Source organism: Gopherus evgoodei, chromosome 22 (genome assembly GCF_007399415.2).
Source record: "Gopherus evgoodei ecotype Sinaloan lineage chromosome 22, rGopEvg1_v1.p, whole genome shotgun sequence".
Classification (NCBI taxonomy): domain Eukaryota; kingdom Metazoa; phylum Chordata; order Testudines; family Testudinidae; genus Gopherus; species Gopherus evgoodei.
In genome coordinates this window covers 5,520,097-5,539,285 of record NC_044343.1, presented here as the reverse complement: position 1 = coordinate 5,539,285, position 19,189 = coordinate 5,520,097, and the positions used below count along the sequence as shown (strand labels likewise).

At 43.0% G+C, this 19,189-nt stretch overlaps 1 protein-coding gene across 1 annotated transcript in view; it reads left to right on the top strand.

The window, feature by feature from the left end:
* The first annotated feature begins 2,630 nt into the window (after positions 1 to 2,630).
* Positions 2,631 to 19,189, top strand: part of PTBP1 (polypyrimidine tract binding protein 1) — a 45,706-nt gene continuing 29,147 nt past the window's right edge. The window contains exons 1-2 of the mRNA XM_030540776.1: positions 2,631 to 2,762; positions 8,016 to 8,046. Coding sequence (XP_030396636.1) covers positions 2,755 to 2,762; positions 8,016 to 8,046 — 39 coding nt within the window. The 5' untranslated portion in view covers positions 2,631 to 2,754. The remainder of the gene's footprint in view (positions 2,763 to 8,015; positions 8,047 to 19,189) is intronic.

The following is a 19,189-nucleotide window of genomic DNA, read 5'->3' as shown; positions in this document are numbered from 1 at the left end:
TAACCAATGCAGCCCTGATCCCAGGGTGGATGAAGCATTTAATTCAGTGCTGCAAAAGGGGATTTCAGTGAGCTCTGAGCCTTTACTGAAGGATATGGCAGAGGTTAAGAGATGGGATTATTACAGATAAGAACAATGAAAGTTAACTGCTGCTAGAATTCCAGATGAACAGACCTTATCCAAATTTAAGCAGAAAATTATCATTGTGTCTACGGAAGCATGCTGTTGTACAGCAAAACAAGCTAGAGAAAGGAAACCAAATAACTAAGGTGCACCATAAACAGGTTAGTAAGGGGGAAGAGGAGTGATTATTATTTGAATTACAGTGAGCGCTAGAGGACCTGCTTAAGGTCCCCTTTGTGCTGCATAGAGGCAAAGTAAAAATACAGTGCCTGTCCTAGAAAGCTTACAGTGGGATTTCATTTGGGCACAAGCAGCTATCTGCATGAATCTCTCTGAAGGAGTAGGGCCTAAATGCACACAGCATGATTGAAAGACAGCTATCTCTGGAGTGGAAGGCATCAACTAATCCAGGGGTTCTCAAACTTCATTACACCGCGACCCCCTTCTGACAAAAAAAAAAAAAAATTACTAAACAACCCAGGAGAGGGGACCAAGCCTCAACCCATCTGAGCCCTGCTGCCCCAGGCAAGAGGGCCTAAGTCAGACCCCGATCCCCACTTTTCCAAGTGGGGGCACCAAAGGCAAAGCCCAAGGGTTTCAGCCTCATATGCGGGACCTGTAATCTGAGCACCACCACCCAGGGCTGAAGCCCTTGGCCTTTTGCCCTGCATGGTAGGGCTCGGGATTCAGCTTCAGCCCCAGGCCACAGCAAGTCTAACACCAGCCCTGGCGCCCCCCCTTAAAACGGGGTTGCGATCAGGGCAGGCTCCAGCTCTTTTGCCGCCCCAAGCGACAAAGAAAAAAAAAAAGAAAAGAAAAACCGGATTGAGCTGCCGCCGAAGTGCTGCCAAAGGTGAAGAGAGGGAGTGAAGCATCCACCACCGAATTGCCACCGAAGACCTGGACGTGCCTCCCCCAAAACGGACAGAGCGCTGACCCTTTCTATTGGCTGCCCCAGGCACCTCCTTCCTTCATTAGTGCCTGGAACTGGCCCTGGTTGCAATCCACTTTGGGGTCCTGATCCACAGTGTTGGGGGGGGGCAGGCCCCGAATAATTGGCAATATGGCGTGGGGTTAAAAGTTTACATTCTCAGGCCTGCCATCGCCCTCGAATTACCCCTTAGATTAATCAATATGTTCCTTTAAAGCTAGCATGAGTACATGTAATCATTTATCATTTTCTTTTGTTTATGGTATAAAATGTAATCAAGCAAAGGGGGGCTCTGTAGTGTGGGTTAAAGGATATAGTTTAATTAAAGGATCCGGTACTTAATAAATTGTAAATGATAAATTGTGGCACCTGTAAGCATCTTTGTAAACAAGTGGGGTATATAAGGTGGGAAAAAGAATAGTAATTCGTGCATAATCTAAGATTGTATATCTCCTTGCACCTTATTTGACTCAAATAAAGATACTTGCTTCTCCACTCCGGTGTGGTCATTGGAAATACGCACACCGGGCAAACGAATTCCAACTGTTGCCCGGCTGCAACAACAGCACCGGCTTTATGACCCGCGGGGCCCAACTGGAATATCTGGCGGCGGCCCAGGTCTTCGGCAGCACTTCGGCGAGGGGGGTGTGTTCTGGGTTTTCTGTGGCACCGAAGGATCCCCGGAGCAGGGCCCGATTCCGGGGAATCGGGTGAATTGGCTTAAAGCCGGCCCTGCTGATCCACAGTTTGAGAACCACTGAACTAATCAATGCAACCCACGATGGGTGGGGGTGGGTAATGAAAGGGGAGATGTTGGTCAAGGAAGCTAGTGCAACCCTGACTCTTATGAAGAGAATCCTAATGTCTGGACTGAGCAGATACTGTAGTTCTTTATCTTTTTCATGAAATATTTTTGTGCTCTCCCAGACACAAAGAATAATTTTCTCCCCAAAACACCAACTCCAGTTAAAATAAAGTTGATTTTATTCTATAATTTTTAAAAAGTAAAATAATTTGATGTATTTGTAAACGTTAATTAACTGCATTAAAAAAAATGACAAAACGTGCTCAATATTTTAGTAGTTACAATGTACTTTTATAACAGGCACATGGGCCTTTTAGCTTCCTGTCCACACTGGTTGCCCAGTGAGTGAGGCCCTTTTGGGCTTCCTTGCCCACATTCACTATGGCTGCCTAGCGTGGTCTTTGGACTGTTTCCCCATATTTAAGATGGCTACCCCCTGCACGCGTACCCATATTTAATATAACAGCCCAACAGGCACGTTGGAGATCTTGCCCATATTCAAGATGGCTGCCCACTGTTGTTATTCTGTTCTTTGCCCCTATTCAAGATGGCTACCCAGTGTGACCATTGGGCTTCCTACCCGCTCTCAAAATGGCTTCCCTTAACAATGCCGGACGTTCATCCAATCTCGCTGCGCACCCACTCTTCAGCCCGCCCCTTACCTCCCTTCTAGCCAATAGACTTCGCAGCAGCATCCCCACGCCCCGCCCCGTGAGACGAGTGATGCCCGCCTGTGTCGTCAGGCCGACACCGGCGGCAGCCAATGGGGTGTTGGCGCGGGTGAGGCGGGCCGGACGGCGCCGCCATTTTGTGAGTCTATAACACGGAGCCGTTGGGTTCGTTCCTGCTATTCCGGCGCCTCCACTCCGTTCCCTGCGGGTCTCCTCTGTGTGCAATGGACGGGTGAGTTCCCGCTGGGCCGGGCCCTGCTACGGGCGGAGACAGGAGGGGAGATGTTGGAGCCCTCACCGGGCCGTGGGGAACTCGGGACCTCCTGAGGGGGCTCGGGCGTTACCTGCGGGGGCGGCGGCGGCGAGCGTGTGGGGGAAGGGTTACCTGAGAGGGGTCCGTTGTGGCGGGGGGTTCCCGACTGGATCCCCGCCGTCGCCGCCGCCTCCTACTTCCGCCCCGGTTCCCTGTGTCGCCGTGCGGGGCCGCAGTAAGGGGGAGGGGCGGTCCCCCGATGCCTCCGCTCCGAAAGTGAGGCGAGGCGCGGAGCGCGTGCGGTGCCTCGCGCGGCCACCCCGGCGTTCGGAGCCGCGCGCGCTCGGAACTTCCCTGCTCTTCTCTCCCCCCTCCCCGCTCCCCCCTCCAGCTGCCTCGCGCTCGGCTGCCCGGGCCTGTTCGCCCCCCAGTGCGTCCGCATACGGGGGCGCGTGATACTGGCGTCCTCGTCGGCGCGTGGCTGGGCCCTGCCCTGGGCCGTGCACCTGGGGGTGGGGACGCGCGCTCACCCCTGGTGGCGCCCCCATTCCGTGCACCCAGGGAAGGGGGATGGCTCTTTCACCCCCCCCTTCCCCAAAGGAATCCAGACTCCCTCGTGCGGTCGTGGAGTGAGTGGGAGGAGGTTTGCCATGTTTCCTGTAAATTGCCTGGGTGTGGGCCGTAGCGTCTGCTTGGGGAGGTGCCTGGGAAGCGCTGCAACATGCACCCACTCACCTTAGGAGCAGCGATCATTCAGGATTGTACCGGGCGGGGACTCTTTCAAGCGGCAAGATTGTGGAGCTGCCTCAGTAATGGGTTACACTGCCATTGTCCTGGCCTTTCCACAAACGCATTTTGAAGTGTAATTTGGCTTATACACTCTAGGCTTTGAGGAGCTTTAATGCCTTCAGGCATAGTTCGGGAATTTATTGGAAATATGGCTTCCCTTGCGTGCTACCTGGGTATCTCAGGTTAAGCTGTAACAACACAACAATCCTTGTGGTAGTGTTTCCTTGCCCTTCTGTAGGTTTTCCAGATAAAATGTGCCTTGCTAATGATGTGGCTCCTGTAGCTTTGCAGGGAGCAACATTTGTATGCCAAGTAATGTTGCTTCTCACTCTAATGACCACCCCATCTATTTTAGATGCATCTGAGGAAGTGGGTATTCACCCACAAAAGCTCATGCTCCAAAATGTCTGTTAGTCTCTAAGGTGCCACAGAATTCTTTGCTGCATCTATTTTAGAGGCATTTCAAAATGTGATGCTTAATGAAGATATCACTGAATAACCTTGTTAGTCAACCCAAAATATTTGGCACTTCCAAAGAGACAGTATTTAAATATCCCAAAACCGTCAATTAGAGAGCCTAAATTAATGACTGGCTTCATAAAAAAAATCATTTACTACTTCAGATCAGAAAGGGGTCAGAGTCTGGTTCTTTATGTGAAGACTGCCTTCCTTTGCTCAGGAACTTCAGTTCAGCTTGTTACATTTTTAATGTAACTGCTCAACTTGTTGAGTTGGTATAAAAGTTATAGAAAAACTTTAATAATTTACAGCTGTAACTAATTTGAAAACCTCTTGTTTTTGTGGTGAGTATTCTTTCTACACTCAGGGTAGATTGTAGGAAAGCTGGCTTAGTTATGTAAATTAAAATATTTATTTAGACAGTTGTAGCTTTTCATCCTGTGTAGTAGAAGCAACAATATGGGCTGAAGCATAAAATTTTAATTATTCCATGTCAGTTAAAGATCCCAGGACATGGTTCACTTTCCTTTCAGAGCCTAACTGTTGTTTGCTGGGCTTGTGATAAGATGTGGGGAGTTTTTCTTCTGGAAATTGTTCCACTTCTGCATTGCTAACTGTCCATGACGTTTCATCAGTATTTCTCATGCTTACGATCCTGCTTAGTTGCATTTTTTCCTTAATTGTTTTTGGTATAAATTGTCTTGTTAAATATGCAAGGGGGCTTGATATGGCAAAGATGCATATTAGAAAATGGCCCAAAAGTGTGTCATCCCAGATCACTACTTTTGGTTTTCTGTCAATTATTCCAAAGGAAGTGGTGTTCTTTCTAAGTGAAATTAAATTTTGCTAGAATTGGTGGCCCATAGTGCTAAACTAGGAGAAAACTAGGTAACTGATTTGGTTGTGAGGACCAGTGAAACTTGCTTGAGAAACTGCTGTTTAAAAGTGTATTCAAACTGAAAATTGATGGCATACTTCTTTTTAAAAAATTGTCTAAAAGCTGTTGATGTGTTGTGTGCTATTCATGTGACCTCAGTTATCAGATAAATATACAAAAATATTCCGGAACCGAACAGTTTTTGGCAGATAAAAAAGCTGCTCTTGCAGATAATTTTAAATACCATTCCCTGTAAAGGCTACTTTATGTAAAACATTTCCTGTGTGTGAGGCCCTCAAGAGGAACAGGAAGCAAAAGAAATTGCTCAAGGATAACTTTGAGAGGCTTGGAACTTTAGATGCTCATTATTTTTCTGCCTCTGGGAGGTTTTTCTTTGATTCAGGTGTGCAAAAAGCACTCTGGCATAAATGGTATTTTTTTAAACTGAAGAAACACTAGTATGTTAAATAACTTTGGAGTGGTTACGTGCAGCAGCATTCAGTTGAATTTTCCACTGATGTACAGATGGGTTTAATTACTCCACTAAAGCTCTCCCCCTCATGATAAAACAAAACCCATCTGTCTTCATTGGTGACTCTGAACACCAGTGGGATTGTAAAATCCTGTAGTCTCATTCAGAGCTTTTTTTAATAGCAGTCTGAGCTAGCGAAACCATAGTGTAGTTTCCTGGCATCAGCCATTGGAGTAGATTGTGACTCCAGCTGTAAAATTGCTGGGTTATGATGACATGGCAGGCTGGTTCTGAGGAGAAAGTATGAGAAGTCGAGCTGGCTTATGCTAGTACCAGGGATTGTTTAAATCAGTGAAACCTGAATGATTTTGTAATAAGTGTGAGCAGTGTTTAATTACCTGAAAAATTACTAAAATGCAAGGGAAAGTGTAGAAAATGTAGGTTATGGCAGAATTAAATCCCTTTGAATTCTAAAATTTTTCCTGCTGCAAGTAGAGTTACTTTTTTCATTGCTATGCAGGACTTAGTAGAACCCAACTTCTAGCTGTTTTCTGTGATTCAGTAGTGGGTCACTGCAGACCTATTGGCTTGTGACTGACTGCAGGATCCTCTATCATTCCAAGTATTTGTACGATGCACCCTGTACTGGGGAAGGCTGACATTAGTATTCAAGGTTCATGGCATGGTGTGTACCCTGAAGGGCTACAGGGTCAATGGGTGTCTGCTGCCCAACTTTACATCACTACTTTACCAATTTTTGGACTTCCTGCAGCACAGTACTTTAGTTATGCTCAACCAGTGGTTCTCAAACTGTCATGATCTTGAAGTGGGTCGCAACTCCGTTTTAATTGGGTCACCAAGGCTAGTGTTAGATTTGCTGGGGCAGCAGGACTCAGGTTACAGGCCCCCTTGCGCGGGGCTTTGGCTTTCGTCCTCCCTTCCTGGGGTTGTGTAGTGTCAGAAGGGGGTTGCGGTGCAATGAAGTTGGAAAAGCCCTGTGCTAGAGAACCTCAAACATAATGAAAGAATTCTCCATCCATCTTGAACCGTTTTACAAAAAAGGTGTAAATGTTGGTAATATGAGTATCTCATTACCCTGAACTGCATTCTCCGTTTGGCAGAGTAGTGACTGTCAATAACAGGAGTTGCTATACAAGATCTGATCAGTGGTCCATCTAGTCCAGTATCCTGTCTCTGATAGTGTCCAGTGCAATATGCTTTGGAGGAAGGTATAAAAACCCTGTGGTAGGCCGATGTAGAATAACCTGTATCCACCACTAGTTTTCATCCAGGTCTCTAATGGTGGTCTACAGAGGGATACAAAACTTGCGGCTGGCCAGGGTCAGCTGACTCAGATTTTCAAGGCTTAGTCTCTGGGGCTGAAAAATTGCTGTGTAGATGTTTGGGCTGGGGCTGAAGTCCAAATTCTGGGACCCAGCCTGAGTCTGAACATCTACATAGTGATTTTTAGCCCCACCAGCCTCAGTCAGGTGATCTGGGCCAGCTTTGGCTGTGCCAGGGGTCTTTTATCCCTGTGCAGATGTACCCCAACAGATTAAACCTCATGCATGAGGGCATACGTCAGTGTTCTTTACAAAATTTGTTAAGCTATGTCTATACCACCGCTTTCAGTGCTAAAACTTTAGTTGTTCAGGGGTGTGAAAAAACACCCCACTGAGTGACAAAAGTTGCTGAGAAGTGCCAGTATAGACAGTGCTTTATTGCCAGGAGTGACCACCCATCATTTGAGCTGGAGTATTTTATTGCCAGGAGAGCTCTCCCCTGGTAATGAAGCATGTCTACACTGCACATGTCACAGCGCTGCTATGCTGTAATGTGGGCAGGGTAGAAATACTTTAATAATCACACTCAATATTCCTGATATCCATATAACACTGGGGGTCAACAAGATTTTGTTTTCACTAAACACTTTTAGCAGTCATTCTGCTATTACTCTAATAACTGCTGTCACTAGTGGAGCTGCACTATGGTGGAAGGGCTACTGTAAATCAGGCACAGGCTGTTTTATTCAGGTTTAGATGAGGCAGTGGCATAAAAGCCTGTCTAGTCTACTATGCAAGCAGTTCCCCTGTTGCTTGCACCATTGGTATTGCATCATTCTTGGGCAAATTCTGGATGCATTACTAACTCATCTTTGTAGAGGTAGCCACCCCGAGGGTCAGCTCCCTTGAATTCTTCTGCTGAATATTTGTGCCAGCTTGATAGTCTAAATATAAAGTTTTGTTTTAAGAATGCTCTAGATATGGATTGTATGGACTATACAGGTGAATACTAGTGACTGTAGGAGAGTAATTTTGACACTCATTCTTGCTGTGACTTGGCTCAAGACACTGTTTGTTGTACATTCCTGTGAATACTGGCTTTGGTACCTGCATACTCCTTTCTATGGTTCACTGGCAAAAAGGGGGAAGTTCCATTGTTACAAGTGGAAGAGGTGCGCATTCCTAACACTTTGGGGCATTGGGTCTTCACCACAACCTAATTTTTTTTTTCTTGGATGAACTCTTTGACTCACTTGTGAAGATGGGTGCACTTTGACTAGCTTTTTTCCTTACTGCTGGATATTTGTGGCAAACCTATGTAACTTAATCCTCTTCTTTCTTTTTTTCTACAGCATTGTCCAAGATATAACAGTTGGTACAAAGGTAGGCACTTCTCACTTTTTCTCTTTTTCCACTTGCTCAGCATTTGACCTAGTTTAGTGTTAGTTATAAACTTACAAAAAGTAACACTTCAATTTTAAAGGGTCTGTTTCTTTATAGTACATCTCAATTGTTTTTTAACCAGAAGGCGCATTTAATTTTCATATGTATGGCCTTGTTTTTACTCTGCTGTTGGAGGACAGAAAGGCTGTTATTGTCAGACAAGATGTTTAAAAACAGAACACAAATGATATTGGTGGTCAGACAAACTTGTGTTATATCTATATAATGGACAATACATCTTGAAAGAGAAATTGACAGTTCATTGAATTGAGAACGCTCAACTTTATTTTTGTGGATCTCCTGTTCATTTGGATGTTGTGATAATCCTTTTAATGCTAAAATAAAAAGCATTTTACACATTCTTATCTCTTGGGAGTACAGTAAATATGACCTTTACCCTGCTAGTGTCTGGTTTTGAAAGTGCAGCCCTAACCCTGAGGCCATGTCTACATCTAAAATTTTGCAGCGCTGGTTGTTACAGCTGTATTAGTACAGCTGTATAGGGCCAGCGCTGCAGAGTGAGACTCAAAGTGCTGACAGGAGCCTCCTTATCAATGGAGTGTGATAATAGGCTGCTGTTCATAGGAGGAAACTTGGTTCCTGAGAACTGCTAAACTGGAATGTTCAGGATAGACTAGCACTCCTCAGCTTAGTTCATTGTCAGGATCATAATTGTTAGTTTAAAGAGTTAAATTGGAAAGATTCATCAGAGGTGGCAAATGTGAAAAGTTGAACTGTTGGTGAAATGATGCAGTTTGGGACAGGACTAAGAATTTAAACTGAGCTAAAGATTCATCGTGAGACAGGTAGCTTATGTTACTTCATTTATCTATTTTATATATTGTCTTAAGCACAGGGCCATTTTTGCTACATAAAATCTAAAAGTACTACAGGGAAGCTATTAAAGCATAGTGTCTTTCATATTGAAAGAACAGAACCAAATACTAGTAATGCCATAACTATGGGCAAGTCTGTTAAAGTTCTGCATGGTTTTAGTGAGCTGCAGACAGATGGAGAAGAGATCGGTTTAACATCTATAGGGGAGAGGTTACCGCTTGTGCTATTATTAAAAAGTATGAAAATGGCTTAGTGTGTGTAGTTTCTGCTGTGACTGAATTTATCCTGGCATGCAGTTCTTGTATGTTGCATGATTTTAATCCTTAAGGAGGGTATGGTTTGTCATCAAAATGGGGATTGGAAGAAGTCACGTCAGCACTTCCATTTCTAGCACAAGACAGAACTACTGTCGCTTTTATTCTGCAAGTGCCATGGGGCATGAGAGATGGGCGAGGATAAGAGGAAAATATATACACCAGAAATAGTACTTCTTGTCAGTCAGGCACCCTACTTTTAGAAAACCAGTTCAGGTAGAAGATGACAGGAGCAAAAGAGAGGATTGAATTACATGAACTAGGGTAAGAAGTTCTCTGCTCATAAATCTTGGGAAATTTCACCCTATTTAGATAAGTTTAGTGTCATGCCTAAAGTAGTGTTTGAAGGGGTACCTTCCACAGCAAATAATGCAATACATTCTGTAATACTACACCAAAATGTGCCTTTGACTTTAGAATAAGTGCTTGGTTATTTACAGTTAAATTTTGATTTCTAAAGTCTCTTAGTTTTAGAGCAATGGAATGCTTTTCTTCTGTGACCAGTGCCACTCTTGCCCGTGCTTTATTATAGGCAATCTTCTAATTCAACACTAGCATGTCCAAAGGAATAGGAGTCCTTTCATTAAATCTCAAAAACCATATAACTTTGTATGAGAATAGTTGAAAATGAGTTCATACTTACCTTTTAAAAGAACTAACTGACAACAACATGTGCAATTGCTCTTACTAGGATCCTCACTTCATTGTAACTTCCCGTGGGTTTTTTTGAGTAATTGGGTTACTGAGTAGTGTGCAGAGGAAACTTTCTGTACAATCCTGGAAGCATTTCAGCAGGATTTCTGTTGAAATACTTTTTGAATGAGCTCTGTTCTTCGCTGCAGCTGTTAAGTGAGATTCTTAGGGCATCCATTGTTAGCAATCACTTTATTAACTTCATTTTTTCCTCCTTTCAGAAATAGGTGTTCCTTATCATTGTCCAGTAACTTAAAGTAATAAAGTTGAACAGCAGCTGAGACTTTTACCACTATTGAATCTGTAAAAGATTAAAATAGGAATAAGATTGACTTAGGAATGAAAGAAGCTACACCTCTAGCATCTGCTCCTGAAAACTGTTCTTAGAGATTGTTTGCTGGCTGTGCCCCTAAATTGTTGGTGTGGGTATTAGAGAAATATCTTTTAAATCAGAAGTGTTAAATGATCTCCTTCCCTATCATCCCAAATTATATTCAGGATATGCGTGAGCAGAGACGGCAGAAACCATATTCCTTTCAGTTCATTGTAAGCTTGAAAGATCATAGATTTTTAGTGACTTTTTTTTCCAGACTGTCTTGGTCCTTTTGTTAAGCAGCACTGTAGAGAGAGAATGGTAAACATCTCTTGAACTATACTGTTAGTCAATGTACTGGAAAAAAAAAAGTGAAGACAAACCCAGCAGACTAATGTGGAAAGGTGGAAGGAGCAAAAAGCAATAGGGGAATGAAATGTTACAAGTTATTCTCCTGAAGTCTCCTTTTAGGTTGTCAGTCCTAATGTTTTAGAAGCTTACAGGCAGCTCCTGTGTGGTGTTCGTACTCAGGTTCTTTAAATCAGGTGCTTAGATTAGATGGGTGTGCTGTACTTGGTCCAGCCCAGGAGGCACACAGTAATTGAGTAATCCTCTCCACACGTAATCTGTTTTAGATACTTGGGTGGGCTCTTTTTTCATTATTCTGAAGTCTTTGAAATATTATACTTCAGTAATTTTGCTGTTGAGAACACTGAGCAATATTTCAGTCTCCAGAATAATAGTACTGTAATCTAATTTTATTGTGCTTTAGTGCATTGCTGGATAATCTTAAGTATTTTCTGGATCATAGTACAAGTTAGCCAGTCCAGAGGTTTAAAATATGCATATCATGTGTCCTATCTGTGGGTTTCTTCACATCTTAATATGCAGATACAGCTAGTTTAGGAAATGTATTACTGTTCTGTTGCTCACAAAGCCCTGCAATTATTGGAGACCCTGATGGAAAAAGAGTTGCAGCCATAAACATGTGATCTGCTTAAGACTTCCTCTTTCACCTAACTGACTCACTTCCTGAAAAGAAAGGAAGAGGTGGCATTGTGGTTGAGACATTAATTTGGACTTCAAGATGGATTATTTTTCTGGCCATGTTGAAGACTCCATTTGATTTTGGGTGAATTACTTAATCTCTTCATGCTTCAGTTCTCCATCTGTAAAATGGAAGTAATATAGTCTCTCCATTTTGTTTGTTTAGATTGTAAGCATTTCAGTTCAGAGATTGTTTTATTAAGTGTATGCAGTGGGACGTTGATCTCAGTTGACATTCCTAGACCTTCTAGTAATACAAATAATTAATGATGGTGATTTACTATTGTGCCAATGCACCGTTCTTTGGGAAGAGAACAAATGGTATTGTATTTCATAACAAGGAATTGCTGTAAAAATAGCCATCTATTGGATAATCCTAAACATGAAGCTCCGTTGTGGATAGGCCTATACACAAAGCTCCATAGTACCAGACCCTGAGCTATGTCTGCACTACCATTTATGTCGCTCAGGCTTGTAGAAAACACCCCTATGAGCAACGCAAGTTTCTCTGGCATAAGTGCTTATGTACACAGTGCTACTGTCAGTGGGAGAGCTTCTCCCGCTGGCATACTTGCTGGCAGTCATTGAGGTGGTTTTATTATGTTGACGGGTCCTGTCGGCATAAAGTGACTGCACGAGTGATCTTACAGTGTCACAGCTATATCGGTACAGCTGTGCCACTGTAAGTCTGCTAGTGTAGACACATGACCTTAGAAATATACAGTTTGAAAACAGAAGTAGCATCTGCAAAATTAACTCTTAAAATATTGTAGAACAAGTTTTGTTAGAGTATGATACAGGCTGACTGCATAGAAGTGGTTTTGTGGTCAAGCCAGGCTCTTTGCCATGGGAACAAGTAATTATGGCTTCAGGCAGTAGACCAAGAATGTGGTGAGGAAATTCCAGTCCCCTCTTATGGCTCTAGTTCAAAGGCTACAACAAGCTGGCTCTTGTGGACTTGCTGTTACAGGCGTGATCACACATGTAAGCCACATGTGTTTAATATGGACACAAGAAAAGCAATATTCCAGTGGCATGGTGATCAGAAATTAAGGCAAATAGCTGCATGTAACAGGAATGGTAACATGTTTTGTGGAAGGAACATAAGGAATCTAATGTCATCTGATATGATTTTTATGTACAGCTACTTCAATTTATGAATAGATTATTCATCTTTATGAGCAAATGGAAAACTCCCTCTAATGGAGTATAGGAACCCAATTGTTTTATTTGCAACAACAAATTGTACATATTGCTTCAACCTGTATCAAGGGTTGTAAGCAAGAGATTCCAGGTAGCACATATTCATCTGCCAATAAATCATAGTGGAGAAGTGTCTTGAATCACATCTAAAACTTAGTTTACACTAAATTACTCATTCATTCTTTATGTAGAAATTGATTAGAATGACGTGATTCATAGCTTGCTTAAGCTCCTGCTCTGGTTACTATTATAACTTAATTTTTCCATGAGGGAATTCTTAAGAAAACCCCATGTGATGAAATGGTTAAATGAAAACATTTCTCTCCAGATCTGAAACTTGAATTTTATTTTGTAGACTAGCTGTTGTAGTTAAAAATACTTGAGACAATATTTCACAGGCATTGAGTAATTCTCCTCACTCCTGTGATTTATCATCTCAATTAATAGGTGGGGAAACTGAAGAGAAGATATTCAATGACTCATCAAAGGCTACAGAAGGAGTCAGAGTCTGTGGTAGAATTAGAAGTAATGAGTTTTCCTGGCTCCTAGTCCTGTGATCTCTGTACTTAGACCAGGATAAAGGGGCTCTATCTGAAATCTAAACTCCAAGTGATCAGTTTCTTTTCCAGCTTCATAATCAAAATCTGATTTGAAATTGGTCTTCATCTCTAACATAACAATGTTTTGTTTATAGAAATTCTGACTTAAAGGTTACTTAGTATTTACCAAAGCAGGTTTTTGACACACCTCACTATTGTGTAATTGCACTTTTTAGGTTAGTCTTTGATCTAAACTGTGTAGGCATTCCTTAAACTGTATGTACACAGTGAAAATTTATAGAATAATTCATGCAGTCACAAGATGTTAAAGCTCTCCGAAGTGATCTCTTATTTTGCTAAGCAAGGTGTCATTCAGTTAACAATTATTTTATGGCATGTAGAAAAGCACTAATTGTAGTAAGTGTTTCCTATTAATGCTATATAAAATAACTTTTTGGTTTTAATCACTCTCAAATAATCTTTAAACATCTTGTCAGTCACAAAAGTTAGATAGGAAGCCTGGAACGTGATATAAATGCTGAAGGCTATTAGCTGGGGCGTGTATTACCTAAAGAGCAAGAAATGACTACCTTACATCACTACTTTTAGCACAGGAATTTTGGACCAGTTAAAATGGCCACACCTTTTGTTCGCTCAAAGGTCAGGTTTGTTTTATAGGGTGTCTCCATAGTAGCTGTCAAGACTAGCTTTTGTGAGAATGAAGGTTAGGGAGAGGCAGACTAGGTTGAGGAGCAGGGACTTCCTGTTAGTGCAGAAAGTCTTTAGCTTATCATTGAGCTGAGACAGGAATAGAATAGGGGTTTAAATCTTAAGGGGGGGCAGAAGCAGCAAGTAGCCATGATACCTCTGTGTAAAAGCATGACAAAAGGTATACTTTGTGATGCTACAGAAAACCCTCAATAGCTGTATAAGTTGCTGTGTACTCAATCTTGTAACAGATTTTAAGCAGAAATCCTTTAAAGCTTTGGTTCACTTAATGTTAACTATATACTGTTCTGCATTCAGGACCTCAAGTCAGCTTGTTTATTGCAAGGTGTAATCTGAAGTAGCTGTTAAAAAGTGACTTAAAGTAGAAACTCAAGGATGTGCTAACCACCATAGCAGTGCTTAAACTAGGAAAAAGGTATTTTTAAAATTGCTAGCTAAATATATTTGAAACATCTCTTAAGATCTAATATAGGTGCAGTTTAATCTCTTCAAAGTTGGGTTAGCTGTTCAGAGTGGATCCTAGAGGTAACCTAGAGTTTGACTCCATTTTTAATGTGTGGGGGTTCTCTAGACAAGGGTACAAGTCTTAAAAATGCGTTAATGTTTTAGCTACAATTTTTAAAAAAAAACAACCCTTTATCCTAATCTGCGTATGCCTTAGGGTAGTATTAAATAGTGTTTCAAATGGGACCAGCGAATGTTTAGATTTTTTTAGAAGAATCTTTTTTTCCTAAAAGAATAAAGTTCATGTGGTACCACTTGTAGGCCAATAACATCTCTGAGTGCAGTCAACAGGGAAGAGGCATTACAACCACCACTGGTTCAGATTTTCTTGGAGTTATGATACACACTTGGTTATGGCTGAATTTGAAGATCACTGGAGCAGCTACAGAGTGCCAAGCACTTGTTTTGAGTTCAGTTGGTCAGAAAAGCCTCCAGAAACATCTAAGCTGAAGTTTAGATATTTGACAACTGACACATGCTTTGCAATCATAGCTGCAAACCAATTTTAAAACTACTGGTCTAAAGTGTTAAAAATACTATAGATAACTTTCATGTACAGGTTGAACCTCTATAGTCCAGCACCCTTGGGACCTGGCTGGTGCTGAACCAGAGAATTTGCTGAACCACTGGAGGTAAATGCAGAGTGTCACAGGTCTCCATAGGCACAGGGAGTAAGGGGGGGAGGTGCTGCAGCACACCCAGGCTTTGTGCCCAGCATGGCCTGTCAACCGGGGTCCTGGCCGCCAGCCCCCTGCCTGGGGGCTCTGATGCTGGTCCCAGCTGCCAGCCCCAGGTCCTCTCCCTTCCTCCTGGAGCTTGAATGCTGCAGTGCTGTGGAAGTGCTGGGAGAGTGGAGGAGGCGTTGGTAAATATGGGGCTGCAGCAGTGCACGGGGGGAGGGGGCAGAGGGGGGAACTTGGCTCTGGTGGAAACTTTGCACCCGCTAATTTTTCCCCATGGGTACTCCAGTGCCTATGCTGGACCAGGGAGTGCTGGATTAGAGGTGTTCAACCTGTACAGTCATCACAGTTCATCTGTAAGATCTGAGGGCACACGGATAGGTGAACTCATCCAGTGTTGAGATTCCAATCTTTAGAATTGGCACAAGATCATTTTGCACCATTTTGTCAGAAGCTGGGACTGTCCAACAAGATGGATCACTCAGTAGTTCCCTGTTTTGCCCCTTCCCTCTGAAGCATGTGGCCACTGTTAGAAGATTAGATACTGGGCTGAGTAGACTGTTAGTCTGACCCAGTATGGCCATTCTGATGTTCTTAATGTTAGGTTCTGCTTCTCTTTCAATTCTGAGCTCAGGAAGGAAGTAATTCTGTATTCCAATTGTTCTTCTGGTGCATTTCCACATAAATGAGTTAACGTTGTTTCAGTGTGACCCAGACTGTTCTAATTTCCTGTGACATTGATCATCTTGCCTGTAGATTAGTAGGAGGTAGGAGGGAAAGACTATGCGAATAGGAACTAGTCCCTTACTGGAGGCAATCTCCTGTATAAAATCAGGAAAATAGACATGAGATTTGCCCTAGTAATTCAGACAATTCCTTTTTCTGGGTGAACTCTCTTGAATCTCAACTCCACAAAGAGTATTGGCATATAACAGCATCATAATTCATGTTCACACCATTAAGAATTCATTTGTCCTGTCAACTTCTATTCTAATATATCTGATATGTGAAATCAAATCTCATAGATGCACATCTGGTTGAATCGTCTTACGAAAAAACTCTAGCAGTGATCTTTTTCTGGGTGGTGGTTTTTTAAGAGTGGGAAAGAGGAGGAGGTGAATCATCCCTGTTGAATGAAAAATGTTTAGCTGAGACAACCTGGAATTTTCCTTCATACCTCATAAAGAAGCCTCTAAAAATACTCATTAAAGAGCATGTATATCCAGCAAGTGTTTCAAAATTTGTTCTTGGTAGATCACTTTGAAAGCTCCCACAGTGGTACAGTTTTGAGGAGCTCACTGTTTTGTGTGCTATGTACTAGATGACCTGTAGCTATGGGAGCTATTAAAATTTAAATTTAGTCTCTCATTTTACTGACGTGGATTCCTCTTGTATCTTGAAAGTCTAACTTAACCCTTCAAAAAACAGATACGTCGGTTTTCTCCAGGCCTGTAGACAAAATTCCTGTCTGCAAGGAAAATGGCCTGTTGACAATGGCTGTCAGCCACAGTCTCCCCAATGACCTTATCAATTAGTGTTGAAAGCTGTTTAGCTGGCATAGATATTCCGTGTGTTACAGAATGTGATAGATGGAGCGTGGTTTTTGTAGCATTGCTTCAATCTGTGCTATCAGCTCAAACTTTTTACATTGAACAGAGGGCATCTGATTTTTTTAAACTATTCGTAGTTCCTTAGTGCACAGGAGCCCTAGTCATGCAGCGGAACTCCATCGTGCTAAGTCAGTGGTCCCCAACCTTTTTGTCTAGTGAGCGCTAACAAGTGGTGTCATCGAAAGGCATCGCTGCTGAAACACTGCAGAAATTCGGCGGCATTTTGGCGGATGCTCGACCGCTGGCCAGGATAACAGGTGCATTTAGATGCCCCCACAGGCACCGCGTTGGGGAACCCTGTGCTAAGTGCTCTACAAACAGAACAAAAAGATGGGCCCTGCCCCAGAGATCTTACAATCTAATTATGATTCATTTTAGTGTGTATGTGACATAGAAGGAAGCTGTTGCAGGGGCATGGACTTAAATAGTCTGTCTCCCTCGTTCTCACAACAGTAATTCTGGTTCTCAGTACCACAGTTGGATGGCAGTTTCAATGCAAGCCTTGCAACAGGTCTGCACTTAAAAAGCTGCAGTGGCTGGTGCAGCTGTGCAAAGATGCTGCTGTGCTAATGGGATAGTGTTTCCCATTGGTGTCATTAATCCACCTCTGCAAGGTGGTAGCTATGTCTACCTGAGGAGCCCTCCCATCCACAAAGTGCTGTCTACTGAGATGGCGAGGGGAGGAAGTTTGTCAGTATAACTGTGCATTCGGGGTTAGAACTTTTCACACCCCTGAGCGATGTAGTTATGCTGATATAAGTTTATAGTGTAGACCTGGCCTTGATGTGTCTATCAATTCAGGAATTTGGGGGTAACTTTCATATAAAGATAAAGCACTGTGGTGCAGCAGCAAAGCCTTATGTGCTTTTTAAAATTGGTGTCAGTACTGTCTCATTGGCATAAACAATATAGCGGTTGAGAGCTGCATACCTGTACAAAAGGATACGTTCTTCATGGTGTGTACAAGATTAACTTCAGACATTTATGTAAGGGAAGTGGAGTATGGAGATCTGAGTTGTGGCTGGTCACTGTGTTAAAGGATAAAAGCCTTAATTAGGGATTTTCTTGTGATAAATTTATCAGGTCAAACAAGTTGAATTTACCATTTGACAGTTTTCTCTATGGTTGGGTGCAGGGGAGAGGAGGTGTGGTGTTCAGAGGTGCAAATGAGTTGTGTGCCCAACTCCCATTGAAAGTCAATAGGAATTAAGCACTTGCCTGCCTTTTTGTGCCTTTGGGTATGTCTACATCTACAATTTTGCAGCGCTGGTTGTTACAGCTGTATTAGTACAGCTGTATAGGGCCAGCGCTGCAGAGTGGCCACACTTACAGCAACCAGCGCTGCAAGTGGTGTTAGATGTGGCCACGCTGCAGCGCTGTTGCACACCGCGGGGAAGGAGACCTGCTTGGAGGGGGGGTCGGGGAACGCCAGAGCACACCGCGAGGAAGGAGACCTGCTTGGAGGCGGGGGTCGGGGAATGCCAGAGCACACCGCGGGGAAGGAGACCTGCTTGGAGGGGGGGTCGGGGAACGCCAGAGCACACTGCGGGGAAGGAGACCTGCTTGGAGGGCAGTTGAGTTTGCTTAATTACCAGAGAGGCTTCCTCAGGTATGCTGGGGTACCTGCTTATTCCATGGAGGTCAACAAAAACGCTGGTGAGTGACTACACCTGATGACCAGTGCTGGTGATCCAGCACTGGATCCTCTACACCCGAGGCACGACCGGGTGTACGGCCAGCGCTGCAAACAGGGAGTTGCAGCGCTGGTAATGCCCTGCAGGTGTGTACACATCCTAAGTTGCAGCGCTGTAACCCCCTCACCAGTGCAACATTTCCCCCCCAGGATCCTAAAGACAGGCGGCTTAACAAATGCTGTTCCTTCCATCTTCCCATACAGTTGATGGAACAGTGTAAGGCACTTCATATCCAAGGGCTGGGTGTACTGCTGCTTTGCAGTATTTACCATTGTTTGACCCAGAGTTAAATTGATTTTGTATATCTGTATTTTATACTGCCAGTAAACCAGCAGAGTAGCCTTTTTCTAATTCTTGTCAGTTTAAACATTATCTCTGCCCCTGCTGACAGGCTGTGTAATACAATATTCCGGAAGTACAGGTTTAATTCTGTGTAATAGCTTGAAACTGTGGAGGAGTCCCACAATTTCATGGCCTGTCTAAATGCTTGCTAAAGCTTTATTACAGTTTTCTCTCATTAGTAGCTTTGATGTAGAACATATTGGTATTCAGGTTTTCAATTAGCTACCACCATGCAACATCACTAGGTTTAGTCTTTAAATTATTCATGACTAAACAGTCTGTCTAGCTTGGATTGCTTTATAGCTCTTTGGTCAGACAGAATGCAAGTAATTTATTTTTTATGGGTGACTGATCTTTGAGTAGATGGATTATACAGATCAGCTGAAAATTTATGGAGTTCCATAGGTATGCTTTGAGACGCATGCAAGGGCCTACCCTAAGATGTTTGTATTCATACAAGCACTCTGTCTTTGCTCAGAAACTCAAGCTAGCTAATTGGAAGTAAAAGTCTAATGAAGACAAGGCAGTTTGTAATTTTCACATGAGTTAGCGGGTTGAATTAAATTGGGGTTTCCCCC